Genomic DNA, 26896 nt, shown 5'->3' on the forward strand with positions numbered 1-26896 from the left:
TAAGTAAAGTGGTTCAAAGTCCTTATAATTCAGTTCAAAAATCAGAATTGTATGCTATTCTGTTGGTATTAATGGATTTTTCAGAACCTCTCAACATAGTAACCGACTCTCAGTATGCTGAAAGAGTAGTATTACATATTGAAACTGCAGAATTTATCCCTGATGCTTCAGAATTAACTTCACTATTTATTCAATTACAAGATACAATCAGGAAAAGGAGTCATCCTTTATATATAACTCACATTCGATCCCATACTGGTCTGCCAGGCCCTCTAGCACAAGGCAATGATGAGATTGATAAATTATTGATAGGAAATGTGCTGGAGGCCTCAGAATTTCATAAAAAACATCATGTCAATAGTAAAGGTTTAAAAAAGGATTTTTCCATAACCTGGCAACAAGCCAAAGAAATAGTAAAGAAATGTCCTACTTGTTCCTTCTACAATCAAACGCCATTACCAGCTGGATGTAACCCAAAAGGTACTCAAAGGAATGAAATCTGGCAGATGGACGTGTTTCACTTTGCAGAATTTGGAAAACTAAAATATGTACACCACACTCTCGATACTTATTCAGGATTTCAATGGGCAACTGCTTTGAGTTCTGAAAAAGCTAATTCTGTAATCACTCATTTGCTCGAAGTTATGGCCATCATGGGTATACCTGCACAAATCAAAACTGATAATGCTCCATCATATGTCTCTGTTAAAATGAAACAGTTTTTTGCTTATTACAATATAAAGCATATTACAGGCATACCACATAATCCTACAGGTCAAGCAATTGTAGAAAGATCAAACAGAACTCTAAAGGATATGCTAAATAAACAAAAAGGGGTAACAAAAACCCCCATAAACAGACTGCATAATGCTCTATTAACTTTGAATTTTCTTAATGCCAATGAGAAAGGAACAACAGCTGCAGAGAGACATTGAATAATAAAAAAAACTACAAAATTAAATCAGCCTATATACTTTAAGGATGTGTTGACCTCAGAATGGAAACCAGGGTATGTGTTACGTTGGGGACGAGGTTTTGCTTTTGTTTCTACAGGAGAAGATAAGTTGTGGGTACCATCAAAATTGATAAAGGTTCGATTTAAACAAGAGAAACCTCTTAATTAGAGGAGGTGATAGTTCTTCAACCAGCATGAACATCCAATTTAAACTAACTTATACCAGTAACACATGTCTTTTCATTTAATCAGATAATAACTTGCCAAAAGGGAACATCCCCAAAATTAGTCTTAGGGAAAGGTTTTTGTTTTTGTCTTTTAGGAGAATGAAGGTTAAGGAATCTGAAGAACACTGGACAAATGAGACAACTGAGAAAAGGGACAAATCATCTATCCCAGGAAACAGAGTGAAACAGCGTATGGGTATATATTATCTAAAAAATTTTATGTCTTCCTAAATGTTTGTTTCTGCTTTTCTCTAAAAATTTAACACTATTGGTCTTCTAATAGTCCCAGTTCAATTAAAATTTAAAGCTGACTTTAGAGTTGGAGAATGGCTCTCTCCTTCTTTAAACTCAAGCATGTTGTTAAAAGGAAAATGCAAATCCCCTGTATCATGCCAGAATAAAAGAGCCATCTTCTGCTATGGGACAGGAGAAAAGCCAAATTAACTAAGGGACTATTTTATTACTAATCTCAACTCTTTGATTCTATTCTGATTCTTTAAAACTTTTCTTAAAGTATAAATTTTATATCAAAATTTACAAGATTAATATATAGATATATATACATTTTAACCTTTGTTAAGATATGAATGGTCATATAGAGTATTAATTAATTCTAGAAAAAAGGCTTCAATTAGCTGCATATATATGTCTTTGTGTTCGAGTCTCTTATCAGTTTTCTGCAGGAAATCACGGCCAGGCCTAACATCAACTGAAGTCTCCAGGAAGAAGTTGGGGCCCCACAACAACAACAATTCCACGTGGACAATAATAACATCATTAAGCTGACAAACATCATCTATAGATCAGCTTTGAACTACAAGGTGCTCAGAGCAATTTTGTGATGACACTGAGATGATCCAGTCTCAAAGACTACTTGAATAAGGACTTGAGATAAACTCTAAACTTTGGCATTATACACAGACTAAATAATGAAGGACATAGTTACCTTTCCTAGAATTTGACAATTAACCTAAAATTTTTCTTTCAGGATAAAGATAACTTCGCCCATACCCAACAGGAAGCAATTTTAAGAATACGACGCCCACATTCCCAAAGAGGTGGTGTGGGGCGGGTGGTTTTTTGGTCTTTTTAATGGGTTTTGGGTCTGGGATAATTTTTATTGTTTAGGGGAGTTGGTTACAAGTTGTTGTCAAGGGTTAGGAAAAAGGCTAAACAAAAGAGATTAGATTTAAGGTTCTTGTTTAAAAAAAAAAAGAGAAAGAAAGAAGAAAAAGACAATTACTAGTTTTAAATACTTTACATTGGATTGGATTATTTTATATTGTATACAAATTATATATATTGAAATTGATATTGTTAGAAAATGCTATATGTATATTTCTAATTGTACTTATATCATTCATTTAACAATGCAATTTTCTGATCCTTGAATGTTATTATTACCAACTATTAGGATATAAAGAAATGAAAGTTAGTAGTTAGACATTACAATAGAACTTGTAGTCATATTAGATATGTTTTAAAAATTGAGCAGATATATTTTAGACAGGTCATCTTCAAACCCTTCAGAGATCTACAGAATATGGCATTTAAAATGTTTTAATAACTTAGAAAATTTTTCTTTTTTGTTATGGTTATGAGACATGTCGGCTCCTGGCAGTACCAATCTACTTCAGGGAAAATATGGGCATTGAAGAAACTGTGTATGGAGTTAACTTTCATTGTGGCAAAAGTTAGCCACTGGACAACAAAGTATCCTTAAATCAACTGCTGACAAAATGGACAGACAGGACATGAAACAAAGGACTACTGATTCTTGCCAAAACAAGTGTGGTTATGGCTTTATCAAAAGGCATCTTCTGAGGCCAGGACAATATGGCACCATCCCTGAAGTGGTCTTCGCAATTCGGAAAAGGTACAGTGCCCTTTTCTTCGAAGGCAGCTGAACAGGCAGTGGGCCGATGGCTTCTGATGTGCAATGGAACAGCAGCTGAAACAGTTATTCTTGAAGAGTAACTAAGTTCATGCCTCTCAATAGTAGACTGGCATTTGATAGAGGGATGTGGAGAAGAACGGGATGCTGAGATGAAGCCATATATACACAGCCAAGAAGAATGGACAGCTGAATTAAAAAAACCATCAACAATTTCCAGAATTTAAAATCCTGAATCATGACATGACACTAGTGGAATTCAGGTGTTTCTGGTACATGGACTGCTCTCACCCAATGTGAGGTTGAACTGTTGACCTTGTGTACATCCTACTTCACAAATGAGTCTGTCAGATATGCTAAGCCTATAGGCTGAAGATGATGCCCCAGCATTGCAGAGAAACCTCAGGTGACTGTCTAGGCAGCTGGCTGTTTCTGTCAACTCACAAATTTTTTGGAAGTTGCTTGCATGCACTTTCTGTTTTTATTTTTGTTAGCTAATATTATTTCCTTCTTGGGTCTCTGAGGGAGTTGAAGATTAGTTAGTTATAGTTGAAGGTTAGTTAGTTATAGTTGAAGATTAATTAGGATAGAAAGTGAATTAGATACATTTTGGACTTAACAAAATAGGATAGACAATGAAATTATTTTCTCTGAATTTGTCAAATACAAATGGACTAGACATTGTTTAGACATTTATTACTTGTATATATTGTATATAGTCATTGTACTTTTGTATATAGTTTTTCTTTTGTTAGTTATAACCTTTTTCTTTTTTTCCTTTTTATTAAAATAGAAAAGGGGAAATGTGGTGGTATTTTACTTATACTGAAATGTGATTTTAATTGTATGTTAATAAATAAAGTTGTCTGGTGGTCAGAGCTATTAGAGTCATAGCAAGTGCATGGCGGCGGTGGCGCACGCCTTTAAGGACCTGGAGGGCAGTACATTCAGGCAGTGACGAGGCAGTCACATGTTTGGGTTTACAACCAATGAGAAGGCAGAACAGGAAGACTTTAAAGACAGACACACAGGAAGTAGGTCCCTTTCGGAGAGCTCTCTTGGCTGGAGAGGATCCCTGAATCAGGAAGGGTGAGGCTCTTAGCTCTGACCTCTTGGCTTTCTTCTCTGAATTGGCTCTGTGTTTCTTATTTTATAAGACCGTTGGTTACATCTACACCACCATACTGATTTCCACACTGGTTGTACAAGTTTGCATTCCCACCAACAGTGGAGGAGTGTTCCCTTTGCTCCACATCCTCTCCAACATTGACTGTCATTAGTGTTTTTGATCATAGCCATTCTGACAGGTGTAAGGTGGTATCTCAGAGTCGTTTTGATTTGCATTTCTTTGATGATTAAGGATGTTGAGCATTTCTTTCAATGTCTTTCAGCCATTTGTGATTCTTCTTTTGAGAATTTTCTGTTTAGCTCTTTAGCCCATTTTTAAATTGGATTGTTTAGTATTTTGATGTCTAGTTTCTTGATTTCTTTATATTCTGTGGAGATCAATCCTCTGTCAGATGTGGGGTTGGTGAAGATCTTTTCCCATTCTGTTGGCTGTCTTTTTGTCTTATTGACCGTGTCTTTCACCCTGCAAAAGCTTCTCAGTTTCAAGAGGTCCCATTTATTAATTGTTGTGCTCAGGGTCTGTGCTGTTGGTATTATATTTAGGAAGTGGTCTCCGGTGCCAATGCATTCAAGAGTACTTCCTACTTTCTTTTCTATTAAGTTTAGTGTAACTGGATTTATGTTGAGGTCTTTGATCCACTTGGACTTGAGTTTTGTGCATGGTGACAGATATGGATCTATTTGTAATCTTTTACATATTGACATCCAGTTATGCCAGCACCATTTGTTGAAGATACTTTCTTTTTTCCATTGTATAGTTTTGGCTTCTCTGTCAAAAATCAGGTGTTCATATGTGCATGGATTAATGTCAGGGTCTTCAATTTGATTCCATTGGTCCGTATGTCAGTTTTTATACCAGTACCAAGCTGTTTTTACTACTATAGCTCTATAGTAGAGCTTGAGGTCAGGGGTGGTGATGCCTCCAATGGTTGCTTTATCATATAGGATTCTTTTAGCTATCCTGGGTCTTTTGTTTTTCCATATGAAGTTGAGTATTTTTCTTTCCAAGTCTGTGAAGAATTGTGTTGGGATTTTGATGGGGATTGCATTGAATCTGTAGATTGCTTTTGGTAAGATTGCCATTTTTACTATGTTAATCCTGCCTATCCATGAGCATGGGAGATCCTTCCATTTTCTGATATCTTCTTTAATTTCTTTCTTTAGAGATTTAAAGTTCTTATCAAAAAGGTCTTTCACTTGTTTAGTTAGTGTTATCCCAAGGTATTTTATATTATTTGTGGCTATTGTAAAGGGTGATGTTTCTTTGACTTCTTTCTCAGCCCTTTTATCATTTGTGTATAGGAGGGCTACTGATTTTTTGAGTTGATCTTGTATCCTGACACTTTACTGAAGGAGTTTATCGGCTGTAGGAGTTCCCTGGTAGAATTTTTGGGGTCACTTATGTATATTATCATATCATCTGCAAATAGTGAAAGTTTGACTTCTTCCTTTCCAATTTGTATCCCTTTTATCTCCTTTTGTTGTCTTATTGCTCTAGCTAGAACTCCTAGTACTATATTGAATAAATATGGGGAGAGTGGACAGCCTTGTCTTGTTCTTGATTTTAGTGGTATCGTTTTGAGTTTCTCTCCATTTAATTTGATGTTGGCTGTTGGCTTGCTATAAATTGCCTTTATTATGTTTAGGAATGTTCCTTGTATTCCTGATCTTTCTAAGACCTTTATCATGAAGGGGTGTTGGATTTTGTCAAAGGATTTTTCAGCATCTAATGAGATGATTATGTGGGTTTTTTTTTCTTTCAGTTTGTTTATATGGTGTATTACATTGACAGATTTTCGTATGTTGAACCATCCTTGCATCCCTGGGATGAATACTACTTGGTCGTGATGGATAATTTTTTTGATGTATTCTTGGATTTGGTTTGCCAATATTTTGTTGAGTATTTTTGCATCAATGTTCATGAGGGAGATTGGTCTGTAATTCTCTTTCTTTGTTGCATCTTTGTGTGGTTTGGGTATCAGGGTAATTGTAGCCTCATAAAAAGAGTTTGGTAGTGTTCCTTCTGTTTCTATTGTGTGGAACAATTTGAAGAGTATTGGTATTAGTTCTTCTTTGAAAGTCTGGTAGAATTCTGCACTGAAACCATCTGGTCCTGGGCTTTTTTTGGTTGGGAGACTTTTGATGACTGTTTCTATTTCTTTAGGGGTTATTGGTCTATTTAAATGGTTTATCTGGTCTTGATTTAATTTTGATATGTGGTATTTATCTAGAAAATTGTCCATTTCTTCCTGATTTTCCATTTTGGGGGAGTACAGGTTTTTGAAGTATGATCTGATGATTCTCTGGATTTCCTCATTGTCTGTTGTTATGTCTCCCTTTTCATTTCTGATTTTGTTAATTTGGGTGCTTTCTCTTTGCATTTTGGTTAATTTGGCTAGGGATTTGTCTATCTTGTTGATTTTTTCAAAGAACCAACTCTTCGTTTCATTGATTTTTTGTACTGTTCTCTTGTTTTCTATTTCGTTGATTTTAGCCCTCAATTTGATTACTTCCTGGCATCTATTTCTCCTGGGTGAGTTTGTTTCTTTTTGTTCTAGAGATTTAAGTTGTGCTGTTAATTCATTGGTATGGGATTGCTCCATCTTCTTTATGTGTGCATTTAGAGCTATGAATTTTCCTCTTAGCACTGCTTTCATAGTGTCCCATAAGTTTGGGTATGTTGTACTTTCATTTTCATTGAATTCTAGGAAATCTTTAATTTCTTCCTTTATTTCTTCCTTGACCCATTCATGTTTCAGGTGGGCATTATTCAGTTTCCATGAGTTTGTAGGCTTTCTATAATTTTTGTTGTTGTTGAAGTCTAACTTTAAGGCATGGTGGTCTGATAAGATACAGGAGGTTATTCCAATTTTTTTTGTATCTGTTGAGATTTGTTTTGTGGCCAAAAATGTGGTCAATTTTTGAGAGGGTTCCATGGGGTGCTGAGAAGAAGGTATATTCTTTTGTGTTAGGATGGAATGCTCTGTAGATATCTTTTAAGTCCACTTGAGTCATAACATCTGTTAGGTCCTTTATTTCTTTGTTAAGTTTCAGTCTGGTAGATCTGTCTTTTGGTGAGAGTGGTGTGTTGAAATCTCCCACTACTAATATGTGGGGTTTGATGTGCATTTTAAGCTTTAGTAGTGTTTCTTTTATGAATGTGGGTGCTTTTGTATTTGGGGCATAAATGTTCAAAATCGAGACTTCCTCTTGGTGGACTTTTCCTGTGATAAATATGTAATGTCCATCCTGATCTCTTTTGATTGATTTTAGTTGAAGTCTATTTTATTAGATATTGGGATAGCTATACCAGCTTGTTTCTTAGGTCCATTTGCTTGGAAAGCCTTTTCCCAGCCCTTTACTCTGAGGTAGTGTCTGTCTTTGAAGTTAAGGTGTGTTTCTTGTATGCAGCAGATGGATGGATCCTGTAGCTAGAGTTTTCCTGCCTGGCCCACAGTCAGGATAAATCTCTGTCACCCGCCAGTCCCACAACCGCTCAGACCCGACCAAGTAAACAAACTGTATGGCCGTGGCAGGCTTCTTGCTAACTGTTCTTACAGCTTAAATTAATCCATTTCTATTAATCTATACCTTGCCACATGGCTTGTGGCTTACCGGTACTTTACATCTTTCTTGTCCTGATGGCGGCTGGCAGTGTCTCTCTGACTCAGTCTTCCACTTCCCAGCTCTATTTTCCTCCTTGTCCCGCCTATACTTCCTGTGTGTATGTCTTTAAAGTCTTCCTGTTCTGCCTTCTCATTGGTTGTAAACCCAAACATGTGACTGCCTCGTCACTGCCTGAATGTACCGCCCTCCAGGTCCTTAAAGGCGTGCGCCACCACCGCCACGCACTTGCTATGGCTCTAATAGCTCTGACCCCCAGACAACTTTATTTATTAACATACAATTAAAATCACATTTCAGTACAAGTAAAATACCACCACAGGATCCTGTTTTCTTATCCATTCTGTTAGCCTGTGTCTTTTTATAAGGTGAGTTGAGACCATTGATATTGATGGATATTAATGACCAGTGATTGTTAATTCTTGTTATTTTTTGTGGTTGTGTTGTGTTGTCCTTCTTTGGTGTATGTTGGTGTGGGATTATCTATTGCCTGAGTTTTCATGGATGTGTTTAGCTTCTTTGGGTTGGATTTTCCCTTCTAGTGCTTTCTGTAGGGCTGGGTTTGTGGACAGGTATTGATTAAATTTGGTTTTATCATGGAATATTTTGTTTACTCCACCTATGGTGATTGAGAGTTTTGCTGGGTATAATAGTCTGGGTTGGCATCCGTGGTCTCTCAGTGTCTGCATAACATTTGTCCAGGACCCTCTAGCTTTCATAGTCTCTATCGAGAAGTCTGGTGTTATTCTGATGGGTTTGCCTTTATATGTTATTTGGTGTTTTTCCTTTGCGGCTCTTAATATTTTTTCTTTGTTCTGTGTGTTTAGTGTTTTGATTATTATGTGGCGAGGGGACTTTTTTTGGATCCAGCCTATTTGGTGTTCTGTAAGCTTCTTGTATCTTCATAGGTATTTCTTTCTTTAGGTTAGGAAAGTTTTCTTCTATGATTTTGTTGAATATATTTTCTGTGCCTTTGAGTTGGTATTCTTCTCCTTCTTCTATCCCTATTATTCTTAGGTTTGGTCTTTTCATGGTGTTCCAAATTTCTTGGACGTTTTGTGTTACAACTTTTTGTCTTTAGTGTTTTCTTTGACTGACGAATCTATTTTCTCTATTGTGTCTTCAGTGTCAGAGATTCTCTGTTCCATCTCTTGCATTCGGTTGGTTATGTTTGTTTCTGTAGTTCCCGTTCGTTTAGTCAGGATTTCTATTTCCAGCATTCCCTCAGCTTGTGTTTTCTTTATTGTCTCAAATTCATTTTCAGATCTTGGAATGTTTCTTTCATCTGTTTAATTACTTTTTCTTGGCTTTCTTTGATTTCTTCCAATTTTTTGTTCGTTTTTTCTTCCATTTCTTTAAAGGAATTTTTTATTTCCTCTTTAATGGAGTTTTTCATTTCCTCTTTAAGGGAATTTTTTATTTCCTCTTTAAGGGAATTTTTTATTTCTTCTTTAAGGGCCTCTATCATCTTCTTAAAGTCATTTTTAGGATTGATTTCTTCTGTTTCTTCTGTCTTGGTATGTTCAGGTCTTGCAGGTGTAGAACCACTAGGTTCTGATGTTGTCATATAGGTCTTTATGTTGTTGCCTGTATTTTTGCACTGGCGTCTACTCATCTCTTCCTCTGCTCGGTGCAGGCAGTGTCTGTGTCTGAAGGTGCCTCTCTTATTCTAATTTTTAGTCTTGGTTCACTAGGAGTTCTTGGTTAAATTGGTGCTGTTGGGCTGTTTCTTCGGGAGCAGCTTAGTCAAATCAGTGTTAATGGGTTCTGTCTCTGGGAGCAGTTGTTCCTAGTTGGTTCAGAGTGTGCTTATGGTTTCAGTGGTTGTTAGGCTCGTAGGGGTTAGGTTTTTTTTTTTTTTTTTTTTTTGGTGAGGGAGCAGGGAAAGGTAGCTGTCTGGTCTCTGGGTAGGGCCTAGGGGCTAGAGACCTGATTTGTTGGTCAGGAGATGGGAGCTTACCTGTTCTCAGTCGGTGAAGTATATACTTACCATTTCTGGTGATCTGGTTCGGTGGCTGGGTGGCGCCTTCTTCTGTGTTCTCAGGTCACGTTTTGCTCATTCGTCAACTCCTCAGCTGAACTTGTTTCTTCAGACTTCAAACTGTAGGGTTCTGAATCCTCTCCCGGATGGATTTCAGCTGAGCAGGGTAGGCTCACCAACACCTCCAAGTTGTTGGGTTTCGCAGGATCAGCAGCTGGGCCCTGGGTTGGCCTCAGATAGAGTGTTCAGATCTGTTCTGGTTCCGTCCCACGGAGATAGCTCCTTCCCCGGGTGTTGGGATTAAAGATGTCCCTGTTCCAAGCTCTTGATTAAGAGCTTGTTTTCACTAACTCTTCAGCGGGTAATAGCTCAGTTTCTGGTCTTTATTGCAACTGTGTTTCGGCCGCCGGCCTGCCTCTGCCTACTTTCAATTTTATTTCATGTTTTCGGCCAATGTTTTTGTTCCCAAACACCCAGAAGTCCTGCTTTTCTGAAACAAGACCAGCGGCCTAGGCCCAAGTCATCAAAGGCAGAGTGGGGTTGAAGAACTCACCGGACTGTCAAGAAGGCACACAGAGACTGCATGCAACAGTTAGTAGCTGTTCTCTTAGGCCAGTATGTCAACGGAGCCTCACATCCAAGTCATAGCCAAGCACAAAGTTAGTGTTTTGAGCAGTAGGTGAGGCAGGTGGAGGAAATAGCTTCTTTAGTGTAACATAGGTGATTGCTAACACTTGGGTTTACACGGCCACTCTCTGGAAAAAAAAAGTATACACAGATTTTTATAGCGTTTGGGGCTATCAGTCATCACGATCAAAGGGCTTTTATATATAGTTCTTGACTTGGATGGCAGAAAGCAACAGATATAAACAGTAGGGTTTCTGAGCCGGGAATTACAGACTACGTAGTGGGATTAAATCCTTTTCCTCTGGCACCAGCCCTAGAACACAGGCAGGGCAAGAAACCTAGACTTCTTTAGCCTGATCTCTAAGACATCAAGACAAGATCTGCCTGCTGGGATTTAAAGACGTGCGCCATCACTGCATGGCCTTTGGTTGTTTGAGACAGGGTCTCATTATGTAGCCCTGACTGGCTTGGCCTAGAACTTGCTATGTATACCAGACTGGTTCCAAACTCAAGAGATTTCCCTGGCTCTGTTTCCCAGTGCTAGGACAGATGTGCACTACCTACCACACTCATCTCAGTTTTGGGTAAATTGTGTGTGTGTGTGTATATTATTTATCTGTATATGAGTTTTTGCTTATTGCATGTTTGTATATGTCAGATCCCCTGGAAAAACAACAAGTACTCTTTAATTATTGAACCATTTCTCCAGCCCCTACTTCTATTTCCTTTGAGGGTCTCATATATCTCTGGCTGACCTCGAATTTGCTCCATGGCTGAGGCTAGCCTTGAGACTCTGCTGCCCCTTGCCTCCATCTCCCAAGTGTGGCAATGACAAGTGTGGCCACCACATGGCTTGTGGTTAATTTGTGATGTTTCCTCCTACTCAGAATTCACCTAGATAAAATACCTCACCAGCACCCAGTTTGGGTCTATAGCTTGAAGCCTCTACATGCTGTCTCTACAGGGAGACATCTACCTTCCCCCAGTTGTGTTTGTTTGTTTGTTTGTTTTTGAGACAGGATTTCTGTTTCTCTGTGTAGTTTTGGTGCCTGTCATGGATCTTGCTCTATAGACCAGGCTGGCCTCGAACTCACAGAGATCCGCCTGCCTCTGCCTCCCGAGTGCTGGGATTAAAGGCGTGTGCCACTGCTGCCCGGCTTTGCCCCAGTTTTTGTTACTCCCCCCCCCCCCCAAAAAAAAATTCAGTCAGTCCTTGGGCTCAACCAGAATGTCAACAAGAACATTTATGATCTACAGATAGGAATTTTGGTATAATATAATAAAGCACCACAGAAGGCCTGGATGTCTTAAGAACTTGCTTCTGGATCATCGAGATGGCTGAGTTGGTAAAGGCACCTGTTGCCAAGGCACATGACCTGAGTTCAACCTCCAGGAGTCACATGGTGGATCACCTGGAACTGCAGGTCACAGAGTTGTGAGCCACCATGTGGATGCTGGGAACTGGAATTCAGGTCCTCTGCAAGAGCAGCAAGTGCTCTTAACCACTGAGCCATCTCTTTGACCCCAAGAGAAGCTTTTTAAAAAATTAAATGCTTGGGACTTGTGGACTTTAAGAACAATTAGAGTATAAGTTAGATTTTATAAAGTTGACATAGTTTTACTTTGGGGTATGTGCCAGGTCTCAGGAAGCAGACCACCTTCATGTGGCTGTTTGCTTAAAAGGGCTAAAAAGGGTGTTGGTTTTTTGCTTGTTTTGTTAAGGTGTTAAGGTTATGACTTACCTGGCCTTGAATTCAGTCTTTTCTTCAGGTTTTGCACTTTGGAAAGTTACAAGTAGTAGAGAAAGGGTCGATTTCCCTCATCCTGAGAAAAATGACAGAACCAGGACCTAGTGATATCACAGCAAGGACAAAAGTGTTGCTGAGACTCCTGCAGCAGCCCGGAGTGTTCTGAACCTCCCTCGGCTCTTTACTACACATTGCACATATTTCTGTTTCCTTGATTGCATGCAAACACAGACAGCTGCTAGTTTATAATCATTCAGCACCTGATTTTCCAATTTTGTTAAATAAAAACTGTATTTGGGATTTTTAATTTAACAGTTTTCCTAGGAAAGGAAGCCAGTTTGTGTGTGTGTGTGTGTGTGTGTGTGTGTGTGTGTGTGTGTGTGTGTGTGTGTGTTTTAAGTTTTTCTACATACTCTCTAGGTCAAGTTGGCCTTGGATTTGTGACAATCCTGTGCTGGGGAATAATTCTTCTGTACACTGTGAAGAGGTGTTGCTCTCATTGTTAATAAAGAACTGACTGGCCAATAGCTAGGCAGGAAGAGGTTAGGCAGGAGAGCCAGACTGAGAAGGGTGTAGTCTTTGGAGTTGCCAGGAGACATGGAGAGAAGCAAGATGAGCATGCTGTGCTAAAAAAAGGTACGGGTTTGTCAAGATGTAATATCAAGAAAGAAAATGTGTGACATCGCAAATGAAGATGCATCTGTATAGGCAAGTAGTTTCTTCTCTTTATTCAACTCAACAAACTGAATTATTAAATACTGAATCACTGTTCCTAGGGAACATGCAGGGTTAGGTTCCTGCAAGCGGCTGGTGTCTCTGTCCACAGATAAACACACTACTGGTTCAGTAACTCGGAGCCCTCTGCCAACACTAATCTGCGCACATACCCTTCTCCTTACTACATGTTCCTTATGCTTTGAAGCATTGGATGAACACTTCCACGGGCCACTTAGTGGCCATTTTAGATAGAAAAGGCTCAGTGGGCAAAGTCTTACAACTGGAGTTAGATTCCAGGGAACCACAAGAGGAAAGGAGAGCACCACCGACTACTACAAGGTGTCTTCTGACCTCCACATGCTTGCTGTGGCACACATATCACTAGTGCATATGCATGCACACACCAAGTAACTTTAAAAAGGGAAGTGGGGTACACAGAAGTAAGAAAAGCACAGTATCGCAACTGTGAAGGAAGCATGGTCAGAACTGTGCTTGAGCACCCGCTAGTTTGAATTTCACTAATTCATTCGGGAAGCAGAGCCAGGCAGATCTCTGGGAGTTTGAGGCCGGTCTGCTCTACAGAGCAAGTTCCAGGACAGCCAGGGCTACACAGAGAAACCCTGTCTCAAAAAACAAAAACAAAAACAACCCCTCCCCCCAAAAAAGAATTCCACTAATTTATCAAGCGACTAAATTTTTTTTCACCAGTGACCTTAAAAGTACTATGAATGCCGGGCGGTGGTGACACACACCTTTAATCCCAGCACTCGGGAGGCAGAGGCAGGGGGATTTCTGTGAATTCGAGGCCAGCCTGGGCTACAAAGTGAGTTCCAGGAAAGGTGCAAAGCTACACAGAGAAACCCTGTCTCGAAAAACCAAAAAAAAAGTACTTGCTGCTTTAATAGGGCTGCAGAGATGGCTCAGTGGTTAAGAGCACTGACTGCTCTTCCAGAGGACCTGGGTTCAATCCCTAGCACCCCACATGGCAGCTCACAACTGTCTGTAACTCCAAGATCTGACACCCTCACACAGACATACATGCAAGCAAAACACTAATGGACATAAAATAAAAATAAATATTTTATTTAAAAAAAAGTACTATGAATGTTGATTTGGGGACATGAATATACTTTAGATGCAGGCAGGTTTCTAAATACAACAATCTACAAAACGTCAGGGCTGAATGTATCTATCAACCTCCTCACCGTAACTAGGCAGCTGCAGAGCAGTACTGGGACACCAGGGAAGGTACCGGGCTGCAACCACACACCACCTCTGAGGTCTCAGGGAGCTTACAACCAGGTCCCTAATTCTAACAAAAGAGAAATTCTAATTGCCTGCCGAATTTATTCCTGAATACATCAGTCACAACTGTCACCTTTCTGAATGAAACAAGCAGAGCTGAAGCCACCATTTATATCACCATGAACTCTTCCTGCATTAATCCAAGAGAGCATTCAGTCCTTCCAAAGGAACAAGTTAAAAATTATCTCACAACATAGAGGCCTTTCGGGTTGCATACACACTTCAAGTGACACCTGGTGTGTGGATCCTCTGTGAGTAGCAAGTGCTCTTAACCACTGAGCCACCTCTCCAGTCCCCCACCAAATTACTTAACTAGAACTTGCCAAAAGGACACCGAGTCCCAAAACTTTTATTTATTTATTTATTTATTTGTTTATTTATTTAATTTATTTATTATGTATACAACATTCTGCCTCCATGTATGGCTGCACGCCAGAAGAGGGCACCAGATCTCATTATATAAATGGCTGTGAGCCACCATGTGGTTGCTGGGAATTGAACTCAGGACCTCTGGAAAAGTAGACAGTGCTCTTAACCTCTGAGCCATTTCTCCAGTCCGAGTCCCATAACTTTTATGACAAAACTGTATAGATGGGGTTGGGGATTTAGCTCAGTGGTAGAGCGTTTGCCTAGCAAACACAAGGCCCTGGGTTCAGTCCTCAGCTCTGAAAAACAAAACAAAAAAACAAAACCAAAAACAAACTGTATACTTTTTTTCTTTTCTTGGAGCTGAGGATCGAACTCAGGGCCTTGCGCTTGCTAGGCAAACGCTCTACCACTGAGCTAAATCCCCAACCCAACTGTTTTTAAATATGCAAACAGACCTACAATCATCCTCCAACTCAAAGTGTTAGTAATTATCTCTCTTGGGCTGGGGAGACGGCTAACTGGCTCAGTGGTTAAGAGTAACCTCACTGGAGGGCTAGGCGATGGCTCAGTGGTGAGTACACACTGCTCTTTAGATGTCCCGAGTTCAGTTCCCAGCACCCATATTGCGTTACTTCTCACTCCAGAGGGATCTGGTGCTGTTGGCCTCTATAGAAATGTGGTAATACAAGTTAGGATAGAAAGTGAATTAGGTACAACACTTCGGACTTACCAAGATAGGACAGATGGAGTATTTTCTCTGAATTTGTCAAATGCAAATGGAGTAGACATTGTTAATATAATTCTTGCCTATAGTTATTATACATATTGTATTAGACAAAAAGGGGAAACTGTATGATATTTTATTTGTGTTCTGACAAAGCTTTCCTGGAGATCAGGGGGCAGAGCTAGCCACTAGTTAACCATAGAGGTCAGGCTGTGGTGGCACACACCTTTGATCCCAGCACTCTGGAGATGTAGACAGAAATATAAGGTGAGTAGAGACAGGATCTTGGGCCCTTTTGCTCTGAGGATCCAGAGAGGTAAGAAGTCACTGGTGGCTGCTCCTCTGCCTCTCTGATCTTTCAGGTTATTATCCCAATATTTGACTCTAGGATTTTATTGATAAGACTAATTAGGATCACACTTCAGGCCTCTGTGGACACTTGCACACAGGTGAACATACCCTCCCCTCAAAGACACACATACATAATTTATACAAAGTCTTTTTTAAAGGAATTATCTCACCAGAGCCTTTAATTTATAAAACTTTATTGTGTGGACCGTCAGGCACAGATCACACAGGATCTAAGCCTGTTCTCAGCAAAGTATGATTTTATGAACAAGGCCAGGCATCCGGGCTTATCTTCACACTTTACAATCGAACATTTATTTCTAACATGCAAAAGCTTTAACTATTATTGTCAAATACATCTGAATTACATCTTTCCCACAGGGCTTCATGATAGTTAAAGGCAATTTAAATGCTACCCTAGTCTTCTAAATTCAATACATGAAACTGACAATGACATTTCTAATAATTTCAAAGTTACTGAAGCGTACTGTCGTCACTTTCTTGAAAGGAACTTGGCATAAAAGGCGGCGGAGAGGTCTTTGTAAGGGGTCTCTGAATCCGACTTGGTTGGTGGTATCCGGCAAAGCTGGCGGAATCCAGGGGAGCGCAGCAGCAGATTCTGGGAGAGGCCCATGAGGCTGGAGCACAGCCAGTAGAGAACAAGAGACTAGAGAGAGGGTATGACAGTTAGCATCTGCTCCTGTATGTGCAACGTTCGCACAAGCAGTCGGTTAAAAAAAAAAAAACACCAGCATTCTGAGCAGGCTACAAGACAGGCAAGAAAGGCTGAGAAGACCAGAAAGCAGAGCGAGGCGTTTACAGCAGACAGGACAGACAGCAGGTGCCAGTAGGGCCAGGAAAGCACCCTCCCTTCTTTGACCACTGGGATTTTGTTCCCAGCACAGGTGCTGACAGGCTGATTGTACAGATGGATGGTGGGAGCCTGGGGATGTGGTGGCTTCCCATGGCAACCTTACTAGACAGTCTTTCATGATTCCCCAGTAACTATTTTCTCCCTATCATCTAGGATGCATTTCTTATCATCAGAGCAACTTATCATCAACTTTCTTTTGTGATACAACCGAGGCTGGTGCTTTAAACTCAGCCCTGCAGCCTTTCTGTACATACGTGTGTTTCCTACACATACATGTGTCTCAAGCTTTGCATGGGCATCAGAAAGCAGTCAGGTGTCAGAAGCAAAACCATGTGGCTGGTGAGTCCTGCCTGGGACGAAGATCTCCAGGTCTGAATCCTGTTCACTATTATTTGGCTTTGTATTGGTTATTTCTCTTGCTTCAGTTTCCTATCTGTAAAACGGGACAGAAACTGTACCCACCTAGGAGGGCTTATGAGAGCATTTGTACAGAATGGTTAAGCCAAGCAGGTGACCCACAGTGAGTCTCTGCAGTTGTTTAAAGTGAGACCTCAAGGACAGAAGAATGCATCAAAGGCAGATTAGGCAGCAGCTACAAACAATAGCTGATCTACCTGGAAATGGGAGACTACCTGAGTAGTTCACAGAACAGAACCAGCTGTTTAACTTCCCATACTTCAGGCTCCTCATCACTAAAGTGGGAGGTTGTTTTGTTGTTGTTTTGTTTGTTTTCAAGACAGAGTTTCTCATTGTAGCCATGGCTGTTCTGAAACTTACTCTATAGACCAGGCTGACCTTAAATTCAGAGATCCTCCTGCCTCTGCCTCCCTGAGTGCTGGAATTAAAGGTGTGCGCCACCACAGTCCAGCCCATTAAAATGAAAGACTGTAACAGTGCCTGCCTCATTAAGAGTGCCTAGTGCTGGCAAGATGGGCCAGCTGGTAACGGTGCTGGCCACCAAACCAGATGTGTATGAGTTGAATCCCTGGAACCACACAGTAGAAGGAGAACTGACTCTAGGAGGCTGTCCTATGACTTCCACATGTGTACCCTGACACGTGCAAGTGCTTGGCATAAAGTCAGGGTGCCTGAGTATCAGGCTGGTGCATCCAGGGTCATGGGATCTTTCTGTTCAGCTTCCTGAGTAGCTGGGACGAAGGACATGTAGCACCCTATGCTTACACAAGGATTTCGAAGCCTTTTATCTTACCACACTTTTTACAATGCATACAGACAGAACCATGAGCTGCCATCTACATAACAATTCCTTTCCTTGCTAAGGAACAATCCTAATTTTTAGCTGGGTATACTTGCTGTGGAATATTCCTTTACATTGTGTGAAATATGTCACTGTGATTGGTTTAATAAAAAAGCTGAACAGTCAATAGCGAGGCAGGATTTTTGAGACAGAGAAAACACTGGGAAGGAGGATTGTCAGTCACACATAGAGGAATCAGCATGGGCAATACAAAGTAAAGGTAACAGAGCCACATAAAAGAACATAGATTAAAAGAAATGGGCTAATTTAAGTTATAAGAGCTAATTAGAAACAAGCCTAAGCTATCGGTTGAGCTTTTATAAATAATAAAAATTCTCCATGTCGTGATTTGGGAGCTGTACATACTTCCTGGATTCTGAAACTGCTAGATGTGACCAAACACGTAGGACACAAGCACATGCATTGGTGGGACCCCTAGCAACGGTCCTTAAAGGACCATGTGCGCGTGAAGCACCCTCTACCATTTCCGCAGTGTAACCTGCTCCGGCAGCACCAGGACCACTGTGGCCATGAGGAAAATATCAGAGGCTGTGTGTGACAACGCAGAAAGACAGCACAGCTGTCTTCAGGGAGTTGGCACATTGTCCCTAAACTGGACCCGTCTGGACTCCCTGTGGGAGGTAAGCTTGGGTCTGTAATACACCTTTTCAGATTTGCTACTAACTCAGCCCAATCCTTGACATCACACTGCTCTTATTTCATGGAGGTTTCTTCCACTGTACTGCTGAGGCCACACGGTGTCTTACAGCAATACTCCCCCATGGGAAAGTACTATAATACACACCATTTCATGCTCACAGACATCAAGTCTACTTCAGAGATGCAGAAACTTATTTTAAACAGGTAAAAGACATTCACCCAAGTATCAGCTTAGACCTTCACTTTTGTACCAACAGCACATTGCCTCAGATCCTAAGGATTGTGAGAGCTTTGTAACTGCTCATCTAATCTTAACTAGTGGCAACTGAATTCTACTTAATGGCTTCATGTTGGCCCTGAGTAAAGATGAAAATGTACATAACACAGCTTTTGACAACTTCTAAAGTTATCTGTGGAAAATATACGAATGACTGAAGTAATTGTAACAATTGTTTGTTCTTTTATTTCTTACAGAGCTTACTTGGGTATCAACAGGGACAAGTGAACCAAACCCACAGCAGAGGGTTAAGTAGTACTCGTGAACACGGAAGTTGTTCACTGGACTAGCTAGTCAAAAAATAGGTAAGTACTAGAGTATTCAGGGTGCTCTGTCAGACTGAAATAGAGGTAGAGGAGTAAGGAGTTTCACGGGAGAGCTGGGCACATGCAGGAGAAAGATCAATCAATCCACCCAGGAAATGCTCATGTGTCAATCGACGACACAGACAACAGTTACACAAGCATTTTCAACAGCAAGGACGGTGGGCAGAGGGAGCCTGAAAGAGCAGGCTGGGGAAGCTGAGCACCGGCCACAACGCAAGGCTACTGCTACTCACAGAAGGTACTGTTGCGGCAATCGGGATCATCAACACGGACACAGCGCGGACAAAGTGTGTAACATACATTTGAAACCGAGACATTCCAAGTTTTTGTAGAGCGAAAATCTGAAGTAGAACACACAAACCATAATTACTAAAATGCACATTCCATCAGATGAGCTTTAAAACACAAGCTGAAGCCCAGGCTTTGTGACACACTCTTAAAATCCTAGTATCTGCACTGGAAGAGGAACTCAAGGTCATCTTTGGCTTTTAGATTTGTAAGGTAGGCTACATGAGACACTGTCTCAAAAAAAAAAACAAAAAAAAAAAAAAACAACCAAAACAATTTATTTATTTATTTTTGTTTATTTATTATTTTTTATTTTTTTGGTTTTTCGTTTGCGCCTTTCCTGGATCTCGCTCTGTAGCCCAGGCTGGCCTCGAACTCACAGAGATCCGCCTGGCTCTGCCTCCCGAGTGCTGAGATTAAAGGCGTGTGCCACCACCGCCCAGCCAATTTTTTTTTTTAAAGATAGGGTTACACTATGTAGCCCGCCTGGAACATATACTCTGTAGATTAGGCCGGCCTCTGCTGGGATTACAGATGTACCACCACACCTTGCTAAAAGCTGATTTGTGGCCAGCCTCCACCAATACCTTGAAGAACTGGCACTGTGGTTCAATGGCAGAGCACTTGACCTTGTGTGTACAAGGCCATGGCCTCCATATCCAGCACTTAACACACCAATTTCAACACCAGTGAACTTACGTAACTGATCATCTAGCTCCAAGGCTAGGAACAGTAAGGCTGTGTATGTGTGTGTGTGTGTACCTGCAAAGAGCAACCCTGATGTTGCTAGCCACCAAACTATCTCTCCAGCCCCATCTTTTCTGTTTTAAACAGGGACACACATATCCTAGGGTAGCACGGAACTTGCTGTGGAGTTGAAGATGACCTTGAACTTCTGATTCCTCTTACAGCCAGGCCCCATTATGTCCAGTGCATCCAAGGCTGGGGCAGAGGTCCCCGGGCTTCATAAACGCTAGGCAAGCATTCCACCAACTGAACTGCATTCCTAGCTCCAAGGCGTTAAGAAAATAGGCGGTGTCTGCTACAAACAAGATGTACATTGGAGCTCCCAGACAGCGCTCATTTGGCGTGAGGTTTGTGAGCTTTCACCTCAAAGTCCGAGCTCTGTACAAAATTGCAAGCATGCTCTCTGTGCACTGTTGAGTGAAGCACTATGGGTAACAGAGGAGGCAACTGAAAAATCCTATTTTTCATGTACGTGTTTCTTTACGTTATCTCATCAAAAATTCAAATGACTATACTAAGCCATTTATTAAGAGAATGGCAGTAGGTTACTTATGGTTCTCTACCAATAAATTCACAAAATAGATACACAAAAACCCCATTGTGGATTAAAACCAGACTGGCCAAGCATCTTAAATTTCTTTTTTCTTTCTTTTTGTGACTGGTTCTCTCAACCATGTATCCCTGGCTGTCCTAGAACTCACTGTGTAGACCAGGCTGAACTTGAGCTTGCAGAGATTAAATAAAGGAGTGCCAGCACACCCAGCTTGAGGTACTGTTCTTTTTGTTTTGCCTGGTTTTCTGAGATGGTCTTGTTAGATAGCTTAGAATGGCTTTGAGTTTGTGATTCTCCTGCCTCTGCGTCCTGAGTGCTAGGACTAGACATGGGCAACTGTGCCTGGCTTAGTGCTCTTCTTCCTTTAATAATAAGGACTCTGCCACCTAGAGACACAAAGGAACTGGCCCAAGTCACGGGCTGATGTGACGTCAGAGGAGCAGCAGCAGCAACCCCAATGCCGTAAGTGGTCAACAACCCCCAATGTAAACCACTGACCTCCACTATCAGTAAATTGACGACACCAACGGAGACAGGCAGAATCCAAGTGGAATCCACTGCAGTGAGGTCAGGAAACCACAGGGCCCCGCCAGCAGCCAGCTGCTCCTGAACAGAAACACCCGCTGAAACAGTTTAAACACAAAACAACAGATTCCTGAGGACAGCTGAGAGAGAAGCCACAAACACAAGCAGCCCAACAATTCCCAACAAGCGCCTCACCCTGAAGAGCAGCACTGCTTATTCAAGCAATTTTTCTCAAGGTATTTTTTCATTTTCTCAAGGTATTGCTCTCAACATAGACTGACTGTTTATGCTTAAGAGTCTAAACTCTGTAATGTAAGGCAGACAGTAAACAGTAGTTATGAAAACTAGAATTATTAATATCCTGAGTGTAATTAATGAATATCATGAGTGTAAATAATAAATAAAAACTAGAATTATTTTTTTCTATTGGAATACAGCATTAAAGAATTTGAGAGATGAGGATTTCTGTAATAAATAGTTACCTTCTGAATGTGCTGCCCCTGTGCTGAAGTTCCGGAGGGCAACGGATATGAAGATCCACATTGGAAGCTGGACCCAGACTAACACGGTGGCTTTGAAAGGATGGCAGTTGTCACGGACATACAGCTCTGAAACAAGCGTCCGCATATTCTTTAGATACGTGAGCCTAAGGTACGGGAAGAAGAGAAAACATCATCTGACCACTAGCAGGAGCTTCACCCTATGGCACACACAGACCCTTCTGTAGGGATGCTGGAGGGCTGAACAGGGGTTTCAACTATCGTAAGCAGTTAAGGGGACAGCCACTAAACAAAAGGCACACAGCCTTTTACTAAAGACGCTGTCAGACCACAACTTTAGCCTCTAATGATCTCTGGCCAATAAGATCTTTAAAAAACATTTTATTTATTATATTCTCTGATTTATGTGTGCATGAACGATACATGTTAACCACTGAGCCATCTCTCTAACCCCTGCCAATTAAGATTTTAAGGGTGAAATTTTACCAGCTGAGGCAACACATACCCACAATCCCAGCATTTGGGAGATGGAGGTTGGAGGATTGAAAGCTTGAGGCCAGGGTCCAGTTACAAAGTTCAGTAAGTATGGGAAACCTGTGCTACTTCGTGAACTCCTGTCTCAAAATTAAACAAAACCACAATAGAGAGTGGGATTACAAGACCAACAAAGTATAACACATTAGAACTACAAATATTATAGCTAAAAGCATATTTTACTTAACTCTGTAGTCCAGGCAAACATAGTCATTTGACCTTCCAAAGTATCTGATCTGTCCCAAAGTATCTTGTGGGTCTGTGCAGTTTATATTCTTAGACTGTCAAAGTGGCCCCCATTTTTCAATCAACTTTCCAACAAAGGTTATGTTAATCTGTTCACCATACCAGTTTCTCTTTTTCAAAAGGTTCACTGTGTAGCCCTGACTGGCCTGACTCTCACTATGTACTAGGCTGGTTTCGAATTCAGAGATTCGCCTGCCTCGGCTGCCCAAGTGCTGGGATTAATAGCACTCATCACCATATCCAGCTCAGTTACTTCCTTTGTTTTTTTTGAGACATGGCCTCAGACAGTCCAACCTGACCATGAACTTGGTATGTAGACAAGGTTAACTTTGAGCCTCTGGTACCCCTACCTCCACCTCTAAAGTACCAGGATTACAGGCTTGTACCACCACAGCCGACCGTCCTTCTGTTCATACGTCTTACTTTCTAGACCATGATCTTGAGGGACAATTACTGGTTTGTTTGTTTTTTTTTCCTGAGGCAAGGAAGGCATTTCTAGCTCAGGCTGGCCTTCAAGTCACAAGCCTCTTCTGTGTGCAACCACTAGCCTTGCTCAGGTTTCCTATTTATCTTTAAATCTCTTATATCACACACAGTTAGTACAAGGTAGGCCTTTCTTTAATGGCTGTAATGGATTTAATCGATTTGTAGTGTGCTGGACTAGACAGTACACACATACATTCTAGGCCCTTGAATTCTAATTTTATCTGTACTTTGTTTTTCTACATATACCTGCACATTTTGGTCCTGGAAACTTTTAGGTCGTCCAACAAAACAGAGCTCCACATCAGCACATCGGTGGATGTGAACGACCCATCTGAACAAGACATTTCTAGACGGTCGTGGCACCAGGGTAGCACAGGTAAGGCACGATAAATCTCACCTCACCAAGCTGTCTACAACCCAGATGAACAGCTATTCATTCACCTGTCCTTCTGGCCCACGGCTGTAGCTCTCAGCTTCCTCTTTATTAAATATCAAAACTACTACAGGCTTCAGCTTATCTACATTTAACAAATAAAACTTTGTTTCATGCATTAATACATATACTTCCTCTCTTTCTGAGACAGGGTCTCGGTCTGCAGCCTGGATGGCCTGGAACTCATGTAAACATAGACTGCCCTTGAATGCAAGAGATAAACCTGCCTCTGCCTCCAGTGCTGAGATTAAAGGCTTGTCTCATCAGTCTGGCTACAAGGTTTCCCTAAATTTCAAGTTTTCTGTATTGTTAAGATTTATCAGCTAGGTGGTGGTGGTGCACGCCTTTAGTCTCAGCACTCAGGGGGCAGAGGCAGGCGGATCTCTCTGAGTTCGAGGCCAGCCTGTAAGTTCCAGGACAGGCACCAAAGCTACACAGAGAAACCCTGTCTCAAAAAACCAAAAAAAAAAAAAAAAAAAAACAAAAAAAACCATCTTATTGTTTTATGTATGATGCTTTGCTTGAATGTATTTAAGTGTACCACATGCACACCTGGTGTCCTGAGGTTAGAAGAGGGTGCTGGTACTGGGTGGCGTTGGCGCATGCCTTTAATCCCAGCACTGGGGAGGCAGAGCCAGGCGGATCTCTGTGAGCTCAAGGAAAGCCTGGTCTACAGAGCAAGATCCAGGACAGGCACCAAAACTATAGACAGCAGTGAGCCACTAGGTGAGTGCTGGGAATCCCAGTGCTCAGGAGGCAGAAGCTTGCAGATCTTGGCAAGCTCAAGTTCAGCCTGGTCTACACAGTAATAAAAGTAATAAGTGTTCTTTAAGCCACGGATAGTGGCGCATGCCTTTAATCCCAGCACTGAGCAGGCAGATCTCTGAGTTTGAGGCCAGCCTGGTCTACACAGTGAGTTCTGGGACAGCCAGGGCTACAAAGAGAAACTCTGTCTTGGATTTAAAACAACTGCTCTTAACTGGTGAGCCAACTCTTCTAATGTCAAGTTTTATGATAGAGCTCATATTAAATATAGTTTGCCAGGCATGGTGGCACATTACTATAGTGATACCACCTAAAAGGCGGGTAACCTGCTAGTGCGAGGCCAGCCTCAACTACACAAACAATTTCACAAGAATCAAAACAGGCAGAGGTTGGAGGGATACAGATGGACAATATGGGACAGGACAGGACCATACAGCAATTTTATACCTACTTACATGCATAGCATAATTCCCTTGACTTTCATATGACTTACATCAAATTTTAATACAGTATTGAATTCACCTCCATCTTTATCTGATCATGGCTCTCTTTCAGTGGGTCCTACAGAATAGAAGCCAGATGTGGCAGCACACATCTGTAATACAAGCATTTTCGGGGGGTGGAGAGGGCAGGGGAGGATGAGGAGTTCAAGTTCTGGGAGGCTGAGACGGGAGGACCATTCAGCTCCTCAGGAGTTAGGGTAAAGTCTCTTTCTTCATTTAAGTGCTTTCATTCCAATACATAAAACAACCATGCTTCACAGTGACTTATTAATATGAATGAATCAATCAAGAGACTACCTGAACCTGTATTTATGTACTTCATGATTACAGGCATAAAACTGCATACCTGGCAACTCTCTTGGACCAACCAAATCGATGTGCACAAACTGCAACTTCCTGGTTAAGGCGCTTGGCGATGTCTTTTATTTCTGGTTGCAAGTTTTCCACCTAACTGAAGAAAAAGTTGTTTTCATGAGCACATAAAGGACCTTTATTGGTAACGACTACTATAGTTAGCTTCAGTTGTCGACTTGGCACGTCTGGGAGAGAAGAGCTCAAAGAAATTTCATCTATCAGATTAGCCTACGGAGTGTTTTTTGATTGCTAGTTGACATCGAAGAACGCAGTCCACCGAGGGCCACTATCACTGGCATGTGGGCCTGGGCTATACAGAAAAGCCAGAAAGCAGTTTCCCACCACGGTTTCTGCTTCAGTTCCCGTCCTGTTATCCCTCCATAATGGACTCTAACCTGAAAGTATTCCTGTTCCTCCCCTATCCTGCACCGGGTCAGTGTCATACCATAGTAGCACAATCGATGGAACTCATATATAGTCTCTGTCCCCTAAACGATTAACAAGTGTTGTTTCCTGATCACATTTGCAATCAGAAAAATTTTAAGCGGAGGATACTATTAGATTGCTTAAAATATCTTTAGTCACAAACTTAAATTCCAGTTTGTACACCTATCTGGTCAACCAAACTGGTTTGCACTAACTGCAACTTCTTGGTTAAGGGGTGCTTGGTGACATTTCCTATTTTCCGGCTGTGCGTAACTTCTGAAATGGCACCTGCCTCATAGGACTTTGAGAAGTAAATGAAAACTGCATCCCGGATTTTACTGTTCCAGCCTTAGATAAGCCAGTAGCAGAGAAGACGTCACTCGTTAAGTTAAAATCCCAAGGATTCCCACTGCAACTACTTTCTGCCTCAGTGCTGCTGCAGCTTCCTTTCCTGGCAATCTTCTGTGAAATTTCACCTTCTCAAAGTAACTCGTGCTGATTTCATCTCACACCACGAAGCAGCCAAGTAAAGGAAAGATAATTCTATACCGATTCCACATTAAAAAAAAAAAAAAAAATGAAGCCAAGTCAAGGTTACAACTCATCAGACACAGGGTCGCAGATTGTAGGTCCAGAGTGACGATCCAAGTCTGCAAATTGCTAACTTAGTGAATCCTTTCTAATAATAAAGAGCAGTAAGATTAGTTAGGGACAAACAATGCTGCAGACACTCTGTTAAAACGCTTACTTACGTTCCAATTTTACAGGTTCCGCCGTGACATTTCTTCTGCAAACTGGTCTCAATCAAAAACATAGGGAGCACTTGTATTTCAAATATAGACCTGGTAGGTCGGACGAACTGGAAGGTACTCGAGTCACCAACCATCATTTAACATATGCAATACTAATAATTTTAGCAAAGCAGTAGCCTCGATGGTTAACACTAGCAGGAAGGCAGCAAGGGGACCGACGCCCCTCACCTTAGCCAGGATGTAGTGCTGATAGGCGGCCAGGGGCAACGTGACAGCCCCGCGCAGGGCCACGGTGCTGAGCAAGATGCTGCCCCACCAGGGGAGTCCCGTGGCGGCCTGCGAGCCTAGCAGCACTTCCTCCGCCGCGCGCACGGGCGCCGACGCTGCCAGGGCCTCGTACCATCCGCCCGGAGCGGCCGCCGACACCGACGCGGCCGCCCATACCGGGAGGGCCGGGAGCCGCGGGTTACTCCAGCCAGGCTGCAGTCCTCGTGCCCGGAGCCGCAAGGTGGTCAGTGTCCGGAGCCACCCGGCCCCCGGGCTGCACAGCATGGTAACACCACTGCGAGCGTGGGATAGGACGGCCCAGGGGGCCCGCGCGCGTCAGGAGGATGTACGCATGCGCCGGCCCGCGGCCACGCCTCACCTTCCCAGCCAAGGCGGTGACGTCTAGCGTCGCGCTAGAGATGACGCCATCAAGCCCCGCCCCTCCCACGCGGCACTGGGCAGCTAGCGGCACTCA

General features: G+C 41.8%; 1 protein-coding gene and 1 non-coding gene across 4 annotated transcripts; both read right to left on the bottom strand.

The window, feature by feature from the left end:
* Positions 1–14927: 14927 nt before the first annotated feature.
* Trnaa-agc (transfer RNA alanine (anticodon AGC)) lies at positions 14928–15002 on the bottom strand. The gene has a single exon. It is a non-coding gene; the product is annotated as a tRNA-Ala (tRNA).
* An 825-nt stretch (positions 15003–15827) lies between these two features.
* LOC128108591 (cytochrome c oxidase assembly protein COX18, mitochondrial) lies at positions 15828–26803 on the bottom strand. 3 transcript variants are annotated; one of them, XM_052735344.1, is made up of 6 exons: positions 26383–26803; positions 24969–25069; positions 21638–21801; positions 21129–21253; positions 19276–19383; positions 15828–16314 (listed from the first exon to the last, which is right to left on the bottom strand). In XM_052735344.1, the coding sequence occupies exons 1-6, from the start codon at positions 26704–26706 to the stop codon at positions 16141–16143; spliced, it is 996 nt and encodes a 331-aa protein (XP_052591304.1). In that variant the 5' UTR covers positions 26707–26803; the 3' UTR covers positions 15828–16140. The 3 variants fall into 3 exon arrangements, with proteins under 3 accessions (XP_052591304.1, XP_052591305.1, XP_052591306.1); XM_052735345.1 differs by having other exon boundaries at positions 24969–25073; positions 26383–26496; XM_052735346.1 differs by lacking the exon at positions 26383–26803 and adding an exon at positions 26155–26352 and having other exon boundaries at positions 24969–25073.
* Between the last annotated feature and the right edge of the window lie 93 nt (positions 26804–26896).

Source organism: Peromyscus californicus, unplaced genomic scaffold (genome assembly GCF_007827085.1).
Source record: "Peromyscus californicus insignis strain IS unplaced genomic scaffold, ASM782708v3 Scaffold_13__1_contigs__length_99412109, whole genome shotgun sequence".
NCBI lineage: Eukaryota > Metazoa > Chordata > Mammalia > Rodentia > Cricetidae > Peromyscus > Peromyscus californicus.